Genomic DNA, 16,526 nt, shown 5'->3' with positions numbered 1-16,526 from the left:
AAGATGAAAGAGAAGATAACCGGTACTCTTTAGAAACTCAAGTTATTGTTTGTGAAAGCACGAACTTCATGATGAAGTAATTAGTTAGCCTACGTTTTTAATTATAGCACAGTTACAGTATCAATCTTTCACCCTCAAATACAAAACTTTCTGTTCAGACCTTTAGAGAAGAAATCGCCCCATTACGTCAGGATGTAAGACTCGTCAATGAGCTTTCTGCAGAGCTGACACCGTTGGACATCCAGCTGTCCTCTACTGCCTCCAGACAACTGGACCAGCTCAACATGAGATGGAAACTACTACAGGTAGTTTAAATCCTCCTGAATCATCTGCAAGATGTTAGAGCAGACACGTTTTCTTTCCTCCACACATATACCCCTTTTCTTGCTTTGTCTCGGGTTCTCTGCCACTTTTCTTCCTGTAGTGTTTTGTCCATGCTTACCTGAATGAATGCTGGCTTCAATATATATCTTGATCGTCTTTCTTCCTGCTCCTTCATTCTCCTTCTGCCTGCCTGCGTGTTTTTATCTCTTAAGTCTGTCTTTGTCTCCCTCTCCCCCAGTTTCTCTCGCCGTGTGCATGCTGATTTTTGTCAGCCAAAACACACAGGGGACTGAGAGTTGTCCCTCTACCTGTGTACCTGTTTTATTTGAACGCAGCTCAGTGCTCACTGCAACACTTTGTCATCGCACATCAATGGACACTATTCTCATAAAACACCAGTCACATCCTTGGCTCCCTATGCATCTGAATGTCTTGGTGTGATCCGCTGGGGGACTCGTTGAGTGTTTCTCAGAGTGGAGCATGTCTTAGCCCCAGAGGGAAAGTCGTGGAGGAGTCTCTTTAGAAGTCGTGAGAAAGAAAAGAGAGGAGAAGTGATGTTGGTTGTGAATTAGGGAGTGAAATCCTCCATGTTAAGTCTGTAGGAGTGTACACTTTAAATGAGCGAGTGTGTGAGTTGTACCTGTATTTTCAGACATGTTCTCCTTATTAAGCAAGGTCAGTTGTCACTTGTTTCCCATTTGTTTACACTGTATCCTCACCAGGCCTAATTCTAGCACTAGCTTTTATTTTCTTGGGGCCTTTTCCACGAGTCAGAGTAGAATGGAGCATGACATAGATTGGTGGTGCGGCTTCTGCTGCGCCGGACCATCATGGTGAAGAGGGAGCTGAGCCGGAAGGCGAAGCTTTCGATTAACTGGTCCATTTATGTCTCAACGCTCACCTATGGTCATGAGCTCTGGGTAGTGACTGAAATAATGAGGTCAAAGATACAAGTGGCTGAAATGAGTTTCCTCCGTGGGGTGGCTGGGCTCAGCCTTAGAGATAGGGTAAGGCGCTCGGACATCCAGAGGGAGCACGAAGTAGAGCCGCTGCTCCTTCGCATTGAAAGGGGTCAGTGGAGGTGGTTCCGGCATCTGATCAGGATGCCTCCTGGGTGCCTCCCGTTGGAGGCGTCCCACTGGTAGGAGGCCCGGGGCAGACCCAGAACACGCTGGAGGGATTACGTATCTCATCTGGCCTGGGAACACCTCGGGTTCAGAAGGACCTGGAAAGCATTGCTGGCGAAAAGGACGTCTGGGGTGCTTTTCTTGGTCTGCTGCCCCCACAACGTGCCCCTGGATAAGTGGACAAAGATGGATGGATGGATTCACAAGTTATCTCATCTTTTCTTTTTCTACTATAGGTGTGGACGATTTATCAGCTATACTCAATGTTTCACAGCTAATTCCAAAAGGGATGTAGAAAATGACTATATTGCAAACACTGAGTATGAATTTTTTTTTTCAAGCCACCGAAGCAAACATGATATGTCTCACAACTCCCCCGCCCATCCAGACCACTTGCTCCTGAGCGCTAGTGTGTGAACAGGGGAGGCGTGTGATTTTGTATCTGCAGGGCTCCAGACTGCAACCTCTTGTTTATCGGCGCCTCAGTAAAGGTTTAACATTCTAACTTCTAACAGCCAACTGTTGACCTGGCACTTTAAGTTCACAGCAAAGGCATCTGGCCAAAGACGAGCTGGATGATTCAAAATAAAACCACCAGTAATTAATTATGAAAGTACTTCTTTAACTTTACTATGACAGTACTTTAACTTAGTACTATCAATACTTTTTAACTTTATTACAACACTAGTGTATTTCATAGTTTTGTATTTTAGTATTCTACAGTACATTAGAGATTTCAAAATATCAAGATATATAGTGTGTACTGCGATATAGCCTGAAAATATTGCAGTATTCGTTAAAGGTCATATCACCCAGCCCTGTCTCAGTACATGTTTGGTTCATGACAGAGATTGGTGCATAGAAAGGTGATGTCAAGGTATTTTTATCCTTAATGACTGACTCTTTGAGCTTTTGAGATCCTTGACCGAGCTGGCTGGTGATGCCTGTGGTGTCCAGTGGTTGGAGGACTGAATGCAGGTCACACTGTGCAGCTGTGATGGCACCAATTTGAAGGACACCAAGCAGCCACAGATAGCCTCGCACTTTCAAAGACACTGTCATGGAAAGTTTTTATTTTTGTCGACTTCATTTGAAGTTTTTCTTGTATCCAACCAAGCGTCGTCATCACTGCAGATAAATGAGTTTGGGGCAGAAAGAAGCAGGAAAGGAAGTTATATGTTGAGAAAAAATTAAATTTTCGAAGGAAACCTAAAGTCATCTCTTTTTAAGTGTGACAGTTCAGCAGAAAGAAACTGGGAAGCTGGACTTAATTTGTAGCCTTGTGATATTTCCTGTGTACTGTACAGACACCCACTAATAGTCTTTCTGCCTGGAGAATGACCATAACTCAGAAACTGAGTCAGACGATGGCAGAGTTTCAGTGGACTGCACACTTCCCTCTGTTGTTTGCTGTTAATTTTTTTTCCAGTCAGCAGGAAGGTGACAGCTTCACTAATAAGCCAGATCTGACTGTGCAGTTTGATGATTTGGTTTTCATATGCAGACGGCTCCCATCTTCCTCTCAGTGGGACTGTGGCCATTATAGCCATTAGTGGCCAGAGAGAAACTGAGCTATTGGCCTTTCTGTGCCTGTTTCCAGGATCCCTGTGTGGACAGCTGTGATCTGGCTGCCACAACGCCTGAGGTGTGTGTGTGCGTGTGCGAGTCTCAATATTACAGGCTGCCAATACGGTCCTGCTAGCCAGCCTGATGGAGTAAAGCAACCCCACAGCCGTGCAGGGCACAGGTGCACTGCCTGAGAGGTCAATACACAGCTTTCACGGGGGTACAGCAGTGAATGTGTGTGTGAATGATAACTCAAAGCTGTATGAAGCCTCACCGTTTATTGAGTTCACTCCATGTAAAATTGCTACTAGCATTATTTATGAGCAGGATATCTGTTTCTGAAATACTGTTTTATAATAATAAAGGTTATATGGAGAATATAAGGAAAAGAAATCGGCGGTGTCATTGCACAGGTTGCTGTGGAGTCTTGTCCTGGTTTTCATCATTTCCAGGATATTACATACACCACGAGACATCTGATATTATTAAGGTTTCTGATCCGTGTGTCATACCAACATGTTTTGTACCACTGTTTATCTCAATAGGACAAAATCTATATCACCCACTCCTAACTTGGGTACATAGCCATTATTTAAGTGTTTTACTCACAGTTGAGCATTTTCGTTTTTTATTTAAGATTTTCCGGGGCTATTTTTTGCCTTTATTTGATAGGACAGTTATTGCATGATAGGGGTAGGGAGAGTGGGCATGACATGCAGCAAAGGTGAGCTAATGGTTGTCCCAAAATTTGATTTTCAACTCTCGCCGCACAGAAAGTAAAATGTGCAGCTGTCAGGGCAGAGTAGATGCTCAGCACCTCATCACACTACTGCTGCCTGTAATGTAGTGTAAATACACGGCACTCTCATTGCAAAGAATATAAAAAATACGCTAGCCTCAGGAAAAACTGCTTCTGTGAATAAGGGGTCTAATATTCTCTCTTTACTTTTAGTTACACTTACCTGTTGGCAAAATGTAGATTAACTCACTTGAATAATCATATTCTTAAGGAAAACCTACCTCTGCACAGGACTATACAGTATATGCTACTAACCTATTTATCTGCTTTACTTAAGAAAAAGGTGACTTGTCCAAACATTAGTCCTAATCTGGTTAAAAAAGGATCTATATCTTGATATCTATATATATTCAGTATTTGATGCAGTATATATTTATACCTATAAGAGAAAAAAGTTTCTTGAGTTTGGGGTTTTAACTCCACTTCCAACTTAATTGCACTGGAATTGAATTCACTCCAACCATGACGCCAACTCCAGCCACTGTAAAAAGCTCTGTTTCTCTGAGTACAACTGTCAGGCCCACAGCTAACTGTCTTATTTCCTGTCTGTCTGTCTGTCTGTCTGTCTGTGTGGTCATCGTGCAGGTGGCAGTAGAGGACAGACTGAAGCTGCTTCAGGAAGCCCACCGAGACTTCGGCCCCTCCTCCCAACATTTCCTCTCCAGTAAGTACGGCGCCAATTACCTCTCCAGGGGAATTAGAAACATTTGGGGGGGCTTGGGTTGTTTCCACTCAGTTACACTGTTTCACATCCCCCCTAATTTTTTCATGTCCCATCTTCTAATCTTCAGCCATACGCTTCACAGTCACGCATCCTCACTGGATATGTGGGTGCTCACACACACACAAGCGCAGTTTGCAGACGAGGCACTTCACTCTTGAATAATGCAAGGCTTAATTACAGCTCTCCACTGGCTCCCTTCCTCTTTCTCCCTCTTTTGAGTGGTCATTAGCAGAGAGAGAGGAACAGAGAGAGTTAGAGACAAAGCAAAAGAGAGAAAAGATAAATGCACGAGTGCGAACATTAAACAAAGCAGCCAGTCTCTCTCTCCCTGTGTCTCTCTCTAATGTCATTTTCTATAATCATACGGCCATTAGTGTTCTTTCTGCTCCACCTGATTTGCTTTGCCGGCTGTCAGATACAGAGACAAAATGGACGGTGTGTGATTCAGAGCAGGTGGTAAGCTCGGCCTGCCGTGCTGTGTCACCAACAGACATGAATTTGCCAAGTAAGCCCTGCTGAGAGCTCAGCAACTGCACCAGACAAAACAGCACTCCGTCTCTTCTTTCATCTTCCTGGCACTATGACACTATCTACTCCATCACACATTCGCTCTCATTACACTAGTAGCTTAATATTCCCTCAGGGATCAATAAAGTACCGCGTCCTTATCTTGCCCTATCCATCTCGTATATCTCCCAATCTCGCTTAATCTCTTTCTCTTACTGTCTTTTCATCTCTCTATCTGAGCGTAGAGCTGTGTCAAGGAGGAGGGAAAGTGGGAGGGCGATAAATCACGCAACATTTCTGCTCCGTATTGCTCTTGAGAGCTTCTCAAGTCTTATATCTGGCTGGTTTTAACAATGAATCAGAGTGTCATTTTAAAGATGTCCTTGCTCTGTCAGTATTTATCGTTGCCTTTGTATCCACAAAGTTTAATGTCAACCCGGACATGTGGCACCTTTTTCTCAACAGTTTTTTTTAAATGTATTTTTCCTTTCATGCCCTATTGTCTCCCTCTTCCCTCTCCTTCTGCCAAGAAAGCAATATCCATTTACATTTTTTTCCTCTCTCAATTTCATGCACAGTAAGAGTCTTTTTATTTTTACATAGATAGACTATGTTATCATGGAAGTGTAAGATGTGAGAATTATTTCAAGTCAAGCACCAAACACTAAATGAATTACTGTAATGCACGGTACAATTGTGCAATGTTTATTAGGATGGTGTTTCGATTTTTATTGCTTGACTTTTTGTCTTTCTCCGCATCTCTCATTTTTCTTTATCTTTGTCTTTGTCTCTCTCTCTACAGCATCTGTACAGCTCCCCTGGCAACGTGCAGTCTCTCAGAATAAGGTTCCATATTACATCAAGTAAGTGGCGAGAAAGGGCTTCGATAGCCATCCTTGTGTCTGTATAAATTGTATTTGTAAATACATGTTCTTACTTTTTTTATGTATTCTTTTTCATCTCCCTTATTAGAAGTTTCCGATTTATTTTGTGTGTGTGCCCCTTAACACAGTGCATTGTCTGTCTGTCATCACAGGGTGCACGTCTGTGAGTTGTGAGCACTTGAATTGAAAAGTGATTTTCTTGTCTCAGACAATTTTATTTGGTAATTTTTAGAGGTCAAACTGCAAAGCATTTTTCAATAAAGTAAAGGTAGGAGAAAAGTCTGAAAAATGAATAAGTATAAACAGACTTTTGTGTAGCAGAGTTTAATCTGTTTTGTATTCCTTACCCCAGCGATCATCTTCCAACCCCTTACGTCAGCCCTACACCATAATGACTTTTTAAGTGATATCACTGTCGCAGACTCATTTCCAGTGTCGACATGAAATCGTGTTTTGTCAGTGTTGTGGCGTGCTCCCATGATCCTGATCGTTTGGTGTAGGGTGCTCATAAAACTCAGTCCAAGCTGTATTAAGTCAGTCTTTTTCTCGTCTCAACGTTTCGACAAAATCAAACATGTTTACTATTATCATAAGTTTTTAGCCTTGTCTCATGCGAATAGTGAAGTTTAATGACCCGAAGATTGTCAAAAACCAATAACTGCGCTCTGTCCAGCAGCAACCTGGGTAGACAGTAAACATTAGGGGACTCTGGGGAGGCAGAGAACGTGAACAAGTGTCGTTTCTCTTGGACTGTGGAAAAGGAGGAGAAACTGGTGGAGTTGTGGAGTGAACAAGAGCTAGTTTTTCAGTGTATCTTATCCACTAACCTGCACTTATTTTAGTGAGAAATCCTTATTTTGGAAATGGTTCACTTCTAATTCCCATGGCCTCCTCCCACTAAAACAGCTGGTGGCAAGTTGAGGCGACAAAATCCAAAATGTAAAGTTTACACACAAATCTTCATAGATTATATTGTTGCCAAATTTACAGCAATACTATAGACACGATCCCTTTCATCTTCTATTTCTATAGTTATGTGTGTTAGCCAAATAAGGAATTGATAATATGTCTTATCTCTTAAAGAGAGTAAGGCACACTTTTTTCCAACAGGAGCAGGATGGGAAATAATCTCAAAAGGAATGTAGTTGTTTTCTTGCACAGAGTGACCTTGAAACATCTCCAGTCTTTGCAAAATCTTATAGTGTGTGCTTTAAAACTCACATCAGTGAAAGAATGTATTTTCAAGGTGTTTTCAAAGTCTTCTAGTGTGTGGTAGGCATTAGATTTCGTGGCCACTGTTGGGGTTTTGAACCCCAGGTTGGGAACTGCTGCCGTACAATTGAGATTCAAGCAACTGTAGACCTGAAGATTGTGGGAGTTCATGCAAATATCAGAAAAAGACTTTCCTTTTTAAAGTCTATATGGGTCATTTATGGACCATAACCTCCGCGTTAATGCATTCAAGCCAAAACATACCTAACAGTCAGACTGTTATATGATCTCTGACAACTTTAACTTCAAAGAGGAAATGGGTGCATATGTAGATTTTCAACTGCTTTTCTTTCTTATGATGGACACAAATGTGGGCAGAATGATGCAGATGATTTTTTTTTTCATTTGACATTTCAAAAATATTCATAGTCGACTGTGAAATAGCACATTATCTCCACCATCATTCCACAGGGGATCTAATGCTTTTTAACATTTTTACATTAAAGCTCTAACCTGTCGTGATCTCTGACATACATCGCCCACGAATGGTCAGGTAGCTATTGTTCAAGTATATTCTTCGCACGTATATAATTTATTTCACTCCCAATTAGGAGCTTCTTTCTGTCCATTTGCTCCTGTGTGCATATTAAAATTCAAGCTGTTTCACCTGCACATTTCTCATTCAGTCCAACATTAGCACCTCCTTTTGAATAGATAATACCTGTCTGAATCCCAGGGCAGCTTCCCACACTGTTTTAATAGTGATTATAACAACTCTAGCTTGACGTCTGGCTTCCCATTCTTACTGTTTTTTTGCCAAACCAGGACCAAACAGCAAGTTTCTATTAAAACAGGCAGAGAGGAGATCTGTGTCGGTGGCAAACAAGACAGCTTCTCTGCTGTTCAGGAAGTGTCAGGTCTGAAAGTTTGAAGGACCTCATTATCCAGAAATCATGTAACCGTATGTCAGTAAACTGCTGACTTATAAAACCTGAATTCACCCTTATTTCAGAAAAATCTTCGGGTAGCAGTTTCAGCTATCATTTGTCAGTCCCACTTTCTTAGTTTCTCTCCCACGTTTCTGTTGGGACACTGTCACAGGCTCACTTTTTGATTTAGGATGATAAAATGAGTGCAACTTTCAGGGCTGCCCCCTTAAATCGCCTTGTGCCCCGAGTGGAAATGTCACCCTCTCAGTTAAATTGTCAACTAGTCATTTTTTAAAAATCCCCCTTGTGCCATTGTCCGCAGAACAACCTGCAATAAAAGCTTCAGCCACAAAGATTTACAGGTCTTGTATTGTCTTGTGATCATTTAAATGCCTCCAAAAAGTTCTGATGCAACATTTGTAGAAACTTTAAAGGAATACTTCACCCACAGAATAACCATTTGTCTATCAATTACTCGAATTGTAGTCTTGCCACCAGACAATCAGAGATCTCCGCCTTCTGATAGTCTGGGGACACTCCTTTCTAAAGTGTGTTTAACACACCGGCGAAAACGGCTGGCAACAAAGCAACGCCTCTTGCATTTTTTAAAAGGACACGCCTTCTCGGAAATGTGCGCTCCCCCTTTTTTCGTCTGCAAGGAAACAAACACACAGAGAGCTTGAAAATGGATGCCGAGAGATTAAACTCCGTTTTATCAAACGTGTGCTCATCCGTGAAGAAAATATTTTTTCCAGCGGATGTCTTAGTTACAACATGATTGAGCTAACTGGAGCAGTTTCATGTCGTATCCAGCAACGGGAGGCTTTTAACTGATGACGTTCAGATGTTAGCTTTGCTGCTACTGTTAGCTGTCCCTGTCAGCTGATGCTTGCTAGATATCGTGATTTCCCAAAACTGAATAAATACCACACATAGCAACACAAAACTGCTTTGCTAGCTCAATCATGTTGTAACTAAGATATCTGCTGGAAAAGGTATTTTTTTCACGGACCATTTAATGAGTTATTACCTATTACAGACACCGCTAACGGCTAACAGGGCTAACAGGGCTAACGGTTAGCCCAGCTAAACGTGCACACAGAAATAGTAATGTTTGTTCAATCATTGTGTTTATAGACTTTACAAACATCGGATTAGTCTAAACGGTGATACAGTGATGTGAAAAATTTGATATATAGGCTATATATATAGCTAAAAGCTCTGCTGGTTTTCTACCCGGACTATAGAGGGAATCGCCTTGTTGTTTACAAGGCGATTGCCTCTATAGTCCGGCCGGACGGATGAGTCATGGCCTTGTAAAAGATAATGTTTGTTTCTTTTAGTTGGCGAGAATGTGTCGCTGCAAACGCGACAAACATCCACTAACTTTGACGGAGTTTTCTGCGAGCACGGCTGAGCCATTTTGTACCGCTACACGTGTTTCTAGTCGGACTGTGTTTACAAGCACAAGAGTTCAGCGAGCCACCGAAGGCCCGCCCTGCAGATTTACTAGTGGTTCTGCAACATAGGGAGTTTTTTTTAAACTCTGAAATTGTATCTGCCCATCTAAACACAAAATCAGGGAGAAAGTCATCAGTCTTTAGTTAAGCAAAGCGTCTAAAGACTGACTTGTGAGTCTACTCAAATTGTGTTGAATTCATAAACTCACATCCTTTTATGATAAACGAAGAATCCAAAAACAGATAAAATTCTTTGTGATGTAGTAAAAGGGTCCGCATTTAACAGCAGCAAAACTATACTTGTGCAGTATAATCCAACTCTCATTTATCCAGTAGTATACTGAGTGCTTCCCAAACACATGCATTTTTTACTGAAACCGTGCTATTCAAAACACTTCAGTAAAAACAGTCTCATGTATGGACACGTTGTACACCAGGGCAAAGAGTGTACGTTTGAACTTTGCTCAATGTAATGCATGGGCAGATCAATCACACAAGTATGACCATATGTGTTACTCATGTGAAAGTGTGTTATAGTGAAAATGCATGTGTTTGAGAAGTACTGAACATGCAGTCTCTATATACAGATTCTACACTCAGTGAATGTAGAGTCTGTAGGCAAACCCCGGAGATCTTGCCTCAGGAAGAAGAGCGGAAGAGCCCTGGTTTCCGGTTGTAGGCTGTTTGTAGTCCGTGTGATATTGACCAACCACGTTTGAGCCGGCTGAAGTTGTTGCCAGGTTAAACGGTCCGTGCGGTGAACTAACGAGGCGGAACATAACTGGCATCACTGCAAACTCTGAATCCATCGCAATGGTTCAGCATATTTACTTATATAAACGGAATTCGGAAACGGAAATTCGCCTCCTCCACCCGAATCAAACTGAAATGCCAAAAAATCGGGGGTCTGCCCCCAGAGACTGTATTGCCGTCTGACGGAAGTCAGACGCCGAATACAGCTGATGGGCTCCAAGAATGCTGAACATATGACTGGATAAATGAGACTTGGATTGTACTGCACAAGTCCTATGAGAGTTTGTAAACAGGCTTTGATTTAGTGTTTCTGTTGTTTATCCTGGTCCCCTTTTACTCCAATTCATTGTCAGTTCATGCACATTTGGGACTGTTTTTGAATACTCTTGCTTGGTGGTGCATTTAAGTGCTTCTGGAAAGCTAGTAAAAACATTCATCAATCATAAAACCCGCAATTTCAACCAGTTGATTCAGTTTATTGAGTCATATTGGAAAAAGCATATTGTGTTAATTTGGGAAGAGGTCAAGATAAAATGTTTTCAGACAGACAATAAAGACAGACAGAGATGGAGGAGAAAAAAAGGATCTAGACAAGGAGAGGGAGGGGGATACACCTGCGCTGTGTTTGGGCTTGCAGCTTGGCACTAGAGGGGGATCAGAGATGAAAGCCAGAGACAGGCAACGACTCAGAGGACAGGCTTATAACTTTAGAGTCAACAACAGCCTGTGATCACAGATGTGCCCAGCCATTGAACCAGCATCCGCCCACTCGCACAAACAAAACACATGTGCACAAGGGCATCCACACAAAACAGTAGCCACACATGCAAACTCACAAATAGAGATGCACATCCTCTCCTTGGCAGGGACACGCTTAAACAGACCCAAAGATGCATATGAACTCCAACTGGAACCAAGCTTCAACTCGCTAACCAAACACACACCATTCTGAGCACACACCATATGTTCTGTTGATGCCTCCAGGTTGGTTGGACCTGGTTTTTCTTCTCAGTGGCAGTTTCCACATTAACCTTAAATTGCCTTTCAGAAACAGGAAGAAAGGAATCAATCCCCCTTCAACTTTTACCTCGGTGTGTGGCTTTTCTTTCATATTAAAATGAAGATCGTCTGCTGTGCTGTGCACTCCCCTCTCAGTTCCTCCCTCACACAGAAATATACATGCAGGCTGGTGCACGCTCATGCAAACCCACTTAATTTGCAGCTTGAAAACTGAACTCTAAATCCATCTCCAGGACTAATCACAGGTCGCTTTCAGTGCTGTGACATCCTTGGGACACCCGCGTCAGTCTCTGACACATTCATTTCCCCAAACCCCTCCTCGTCTCCTCTTCCATCTCCTCTCATACCCTGCCTCTTTTCTTTGGGCTGACAAAGGCCCCCTGATTAAAACCGCGCCTTGTCCACCCCCTGTAGGGATGAGTTCAGGCGACATATTGGGGGGGGAAATCAAATGGCTTCACACAAGTTCTGTGCCATCTCATGCTGGCAACTTCACATGCTGTCCCATTTCACCCGTTCTGGCACTTGTGGGGTGAGCTCATACGCCTTTTTGAGAGGAAATACAGCAAGACTGCATCTCTGCAAAGATTAGAGAAAGTCTCCTCTACATTCCGAGGCTTTTCTGGACGTGCTGTCTGTCCGTGTTTTTGTCAGGAAACATTTTGTGGGGTTGGTTGGACCGAACAGAACAGACAGCCTTTATACACTTGAGTGGACTTTATGCATCCCCTTCTGAGGGTGTCTCTGAAAGTTAATTTTAAGAAGAATCCAAAGCTGTGTGAACTCTTTTTCAAAAGCAGAATACAGATAACTTTCAGACAGACGGAAGGGGTTAATTTTTTAAGAGGGGGAAAAAAGAGACAGAGGAGGAGAGGTTAAAGGCAGAGAACGACAGAAGATGTCAGCTGGTGAATGCAGGCTCTTCTCACCTGTCACAGACACTTCGTGATACGCCTGGCAGGTTGCTGTCACTGAAATAAAAAAGGGTTCCTGAAACCTTCCTCTTGCTTGCTCAGATATTTGGCTAATTCTGTCTCCTTGGATATTCAGATCTGCAAGTCATCATTCATCTCCATACTCATGATTATTTATGACGCTCTCTCAGTCTGTGACAGTGACAAACTCCAGACACACAACAGAAGTGTTTGCAGCCAACGATTTGATGGGATCCGTCCACCCCTCAGCCCGTGGGGCGTTGACATTTTCTGATTTTTCACTGTCCTTTTGTTCGAAAGAAAGAAAAACCCCAGACATAGTCACTAGCTTTGGGAAAATTGTGGTTATGGTTAATTATGGAGCAGCACATAAGAAGTGAGCAATTAGCAAAACCACTTTAACTTTCCGTTGGACTCTGTAGCAGCCCTAACGTCAAAGGAAATAGCAATTATTTTTGATAAGCCTAATTGTTATTGTGGTAATCCGTTAGTCTGAAAGACTTCGAGTGCGTGCTAGTGTTGGATGTTTTCAGCTCCCAACTTTGCTTGCTTGACAGGGAGAAATCTCATAAAAACATTTTGTAGGAGGTAATTTTTTTACCCCTCACATTACCCCAGTGGCTACATAAATTCTACCCTTCCTCCGCTCGCTGCAGTGTCCCCTTCTGTGACCTCATTCAATTTGTTGATGCTCACTCCGAGGTGTCATTTGATGATGTTTGTGAAGCCAAATGTCACATGCAGTGCACAAGACCCAGGCGACTTCATCCTCAGAAGACATCGCTCACAGTTAACCACCTTCTGAAAATTTGGAAAACCACCATTTCTGGTTATTTTCAGTTGCTTGACTAGTTAAATAATTGTTTGAATGCAACATATGTCCCTTTACTGAGGAGGCTTTAAAAGGTGCTCTAATGCCTGACCTTGTTGGTTCATTTCTAGTTAGCTTGTTAGCTAATTAACAGCTAGTTTTGGCTGTTGATAGAACTTGTGGTATTTTTGTCATTTTATTTTATTATTATTATTATTATTATTATTATTATTATTATTTATTTAACCCTTATTTAAACAGGAAGTCCCATTGAGACTGAAAAGCCAATCAAAACACACAAAAAAATGCAAACAAACACAACATATGATACAAAAGTCCACAATAAAACAACAACTATTCAAACATAGTGGCCTCTCAAGAAAAACAAGCACATCTAAATTCATGTACAGATACACGTACAGTCGTACAGATATGCAATAATGATTCTATGTACAGTATGTTGATGTTGTCCAATGTCAAGTCTCTATTTGATCATGTGAAGAGACCATATGATGTATGATAGCTAGATTAGGCTCAACCACCTTACGCCACTGCCACAAGTGATCTGTGCAAGTAATGTTTGTAATAGACATGTACAGTACAGGCCAAAAGTTTGGACACACCTTCTCATTCCATGCGTTTTCTTTATTTTCATGACTATTTACATTGTAGATTCTCACTGAAGGCATCAAAACTATGAATGAACACATGTGGAGTTATGTACTTAACAAAAAAAGGTGAAATAACTGAAAACATGTTTTATATTCTAGTTTCTTCAAAATAGCCACCCTTTGCTCTGATTACTGCTTTGCACACTCTTGGCATTCTCTCCATGAGCTTCAAGAGGTAGTCACCTGAAATGGTTTCCACTTCACAGGTGTGCCTTATCAGGGTTAATTAGTGGAATTTCTTGCTTTATCAATGGGGTTGGGACCATCAGTTGTGTTGTGCAGAAGTCAGGTTAATACACAGCCGACAGCCCTATTGGACAACTTTTAAAATTCATATTATGGCAAGAACCAATCAGCTAACTAAAGAAAAACCAGTGGCCATCATTACTTTGAGAAATGAAGGTCAGTCAGTCCGGAAAATTGCAAAAACTTTAAATGTGTCCCCAAGTGGAGTCGCAAAAACCATCAAGCGCTACAACGAAACTGGCACACATGAGGACTGACCCAGGAAAGGAAGACCAAGAGTCACCTCTGCTTCTGAGGATAAGTTCATCCGAGTCACCAGCCTCAGAAATGGCAAGTTAACAGCAGCTCAGATCAGAGACCAGATGAATGCCACACAGAGTTCTAGCAGCAGACCCATCTCTAGAACAACTGTTAGGAGGAGACTGCGCGAATCAGGCCTTCATGGTCAAATAGCTGCTAGGAAACCACTGCTAAGGAGAGGCAACAAGCAGAAGAGATTTGTTTGGGCCAAGAAACACAAGGAATGGACATTAGACCAGTGGAAATCTGTGCTTTGGTCTGATGAGTCCAAATTTGAGATCTTTGGTTCCAACCGCGTGTCTTTGTGAGGCGCAGAAAAGGTGAGCGGATGGATTCCACATGCCTGGTTCCCACTGTGAAGCATGGAGGAGGAGGAGGTGTTTTGCTGGTGACACTGTTGGGGATTTATTCAAAATTGAAGGCACACTGAACCAGCATGGCTACCACAGCATCCTGCAGCGACATGCCATCCCATCCGGTTTGCGTTTAGTTGGACCATCATTTATTTTTCAACAGGACAATGACCCCAAACACACCTCCAGGCTGTGTAAGGGCTATTTGACCAAGAAGGAGAGTGATGGAGTGCTGCGGCAGATGACCTGGCCTCCACAGTCACCGGACCTGAACCCAGTCGAGATGGTTTGGGGTGAGCTGGACCGCAGAGTGAAGGCAAAGGGGCCAACAAGTGCTAAACACCTCTGGGAACTCCTTCAAGACTGTTGGAAAACCATTTCAGGTGACTACCTCTTGAAGCTCATGGAGAGAATGCCAAGAGTGTGCAAAGCAGTAATCAGAGCAAAGGGTGGCGATTTTGAAGAAACTAGAATATAAAACATGTTTTCAGTTATTTCACCTTTTTTTGTTAAGTACATAACTCCACATGTGTTCATTCATAGTTTTGATGCCTTCAGTGAGAATCTACAATGAAAATAGTCATGAAAATAAAGAAAACGCATTGAATGAGAAGGTGTGTCCAAACTTTTGGCCTGTACTGTATATTATATAAATCCATGTGGATGCAAGCATGCAGCTCTTGGTTTGTTTGTTAATACAAACCAAATTAGTGGTGTGATAGCAACCGTAGATTGAGAAGACCTCACAGTGGGGTTGCGGTTCACCGAGGATGTACTGCTGTTGTTATCTCCGAGAAGCGATCAAATATCTGCCAGAAAATCTGTTTTTGTCCCCTGCCTTTTAATATTCTCTGATGCCGCTCCTCTCGCCCATGAATGTTTCCCGCTGCGTTATCTAAACTGTAGCAGCTTTGTAGTAAATGTGCCAACAGTTTGCTATTTTCTCCTCCTACATTCAGGACAACAAAAAGATTGCTTAGGCATTACAAAGGGAATGCATTGACGGGAAAGCGTTGAGTACAGTTGAACCCGACAACTCAGCCGTCCTCATTATGGCATTCATGAGTTGTGGATATAAGCACAAGCTTTCTAATCTTTTTGTTGATGGAAGGTGTGTATGTGCGCATGGGTGTAAATGCGATACAGATTTTTGTGTGTAGTAAGTTGATTGTGTGTCCCATCATTGCACCGGCTTTATCTCGTCTCTGATGTACCCTTCTACAATTCAGTGACAAAAATGTTTTATGGTGATAGCGACTGGCCAATTGTGGCCTGGATCACCAACATTTTCCCCCCTAGTTGTGTGTTTGTGTGCAGCAAATATCGGTGAATCCCCCGACATGGATTTATTGGAGCCCTTTGTCATTCAGGCAAGCTCCTTGAAAAGTAAAACACGAGCCTGTCTACAGCACCGCAAGGCCCCGGCATTAGCGATGTCTGTGCAGGTGTGAAAGGGGTCATCAGTCTGTACAGCCGTTGCATAGTGATGAACATCTGCGTGCGAGGAGGGCTCCTGTCGTCCACTTCACCATCTCAGTTCACTGTCAGCACTCCACTTCACTTCCTGCTGGCTGTCAGCGGAGAGCGAGCCGTCGCAGAAACCACAAGAGAGTGTCTGCATTCAAAAACAGACTTCTATTTAAAGAAAAAAAAAGTCTTCCAGAGATCTTCTCAAACATTCCTCACAGATCTGAGTGCGGCCTCTGACAGCCAGATGCCTTGCTGAAATACACACACACACACACACACACACACACACACACACACATATCATGGCCACAGCACTGATTGGCAGCCGCAACTTGCAGAAAGTCAGATTCTTTGCTGTCCTGTGTGTGAAGGCAACCATGTTTGATCAGTTATAGTGCAGTCGTATTTTATTTATTTTTATAGCGTTGGTTTTTT

General features: G+C 42.5%; 1 protein-coding gene across 17 annotated transcripts in view; it reads left to right on the top strand.

Moving 5' to 3' along the window:
* Positions 1-16,526, top strand: part of utrn (utrophin) — a 242,980-nt gene that overhangs the window by 162,661 nt on the left and 63,793 nt on the right. For all 17 annotated transcript variants that reach the window (XM_049591027.1, XM_049591013.1, XM_049591017.1 and 14 more), the window contains 3 exons: positions 159-305; positions 4,402-4,480; positions 5,850-5,910. In XM_049591027.1, coding sequence (XP_049446984.1) covers positions 159-305; positions 4,402-4,480; positions 5,850-5,910 — 287 coding nt within the window. The remainder of the gene's footprint in view (positions 1-158; positions 306-4,401; positions 4,481-5,849; positions 5,911-16,526) is intronic.

The sequence above is a fragment of the Epinephelus fuscoguttatus genome, linkage group LG11 (assembly GCF_011397635.1).
Source record: "Epinephelus fuscoguttatus linkage group LG11, E.fuscoguttatus.final_Chr_v1".
NCBI lineage: Eukaryota > Metazoa > Chordata > Actinopteri > Perciformes > Serranidae > Epinephelus > Epinephelus fuscoguttatus.
This window is presented reverse-complemented; position numbering and strand designations above follow the sequence as displayed.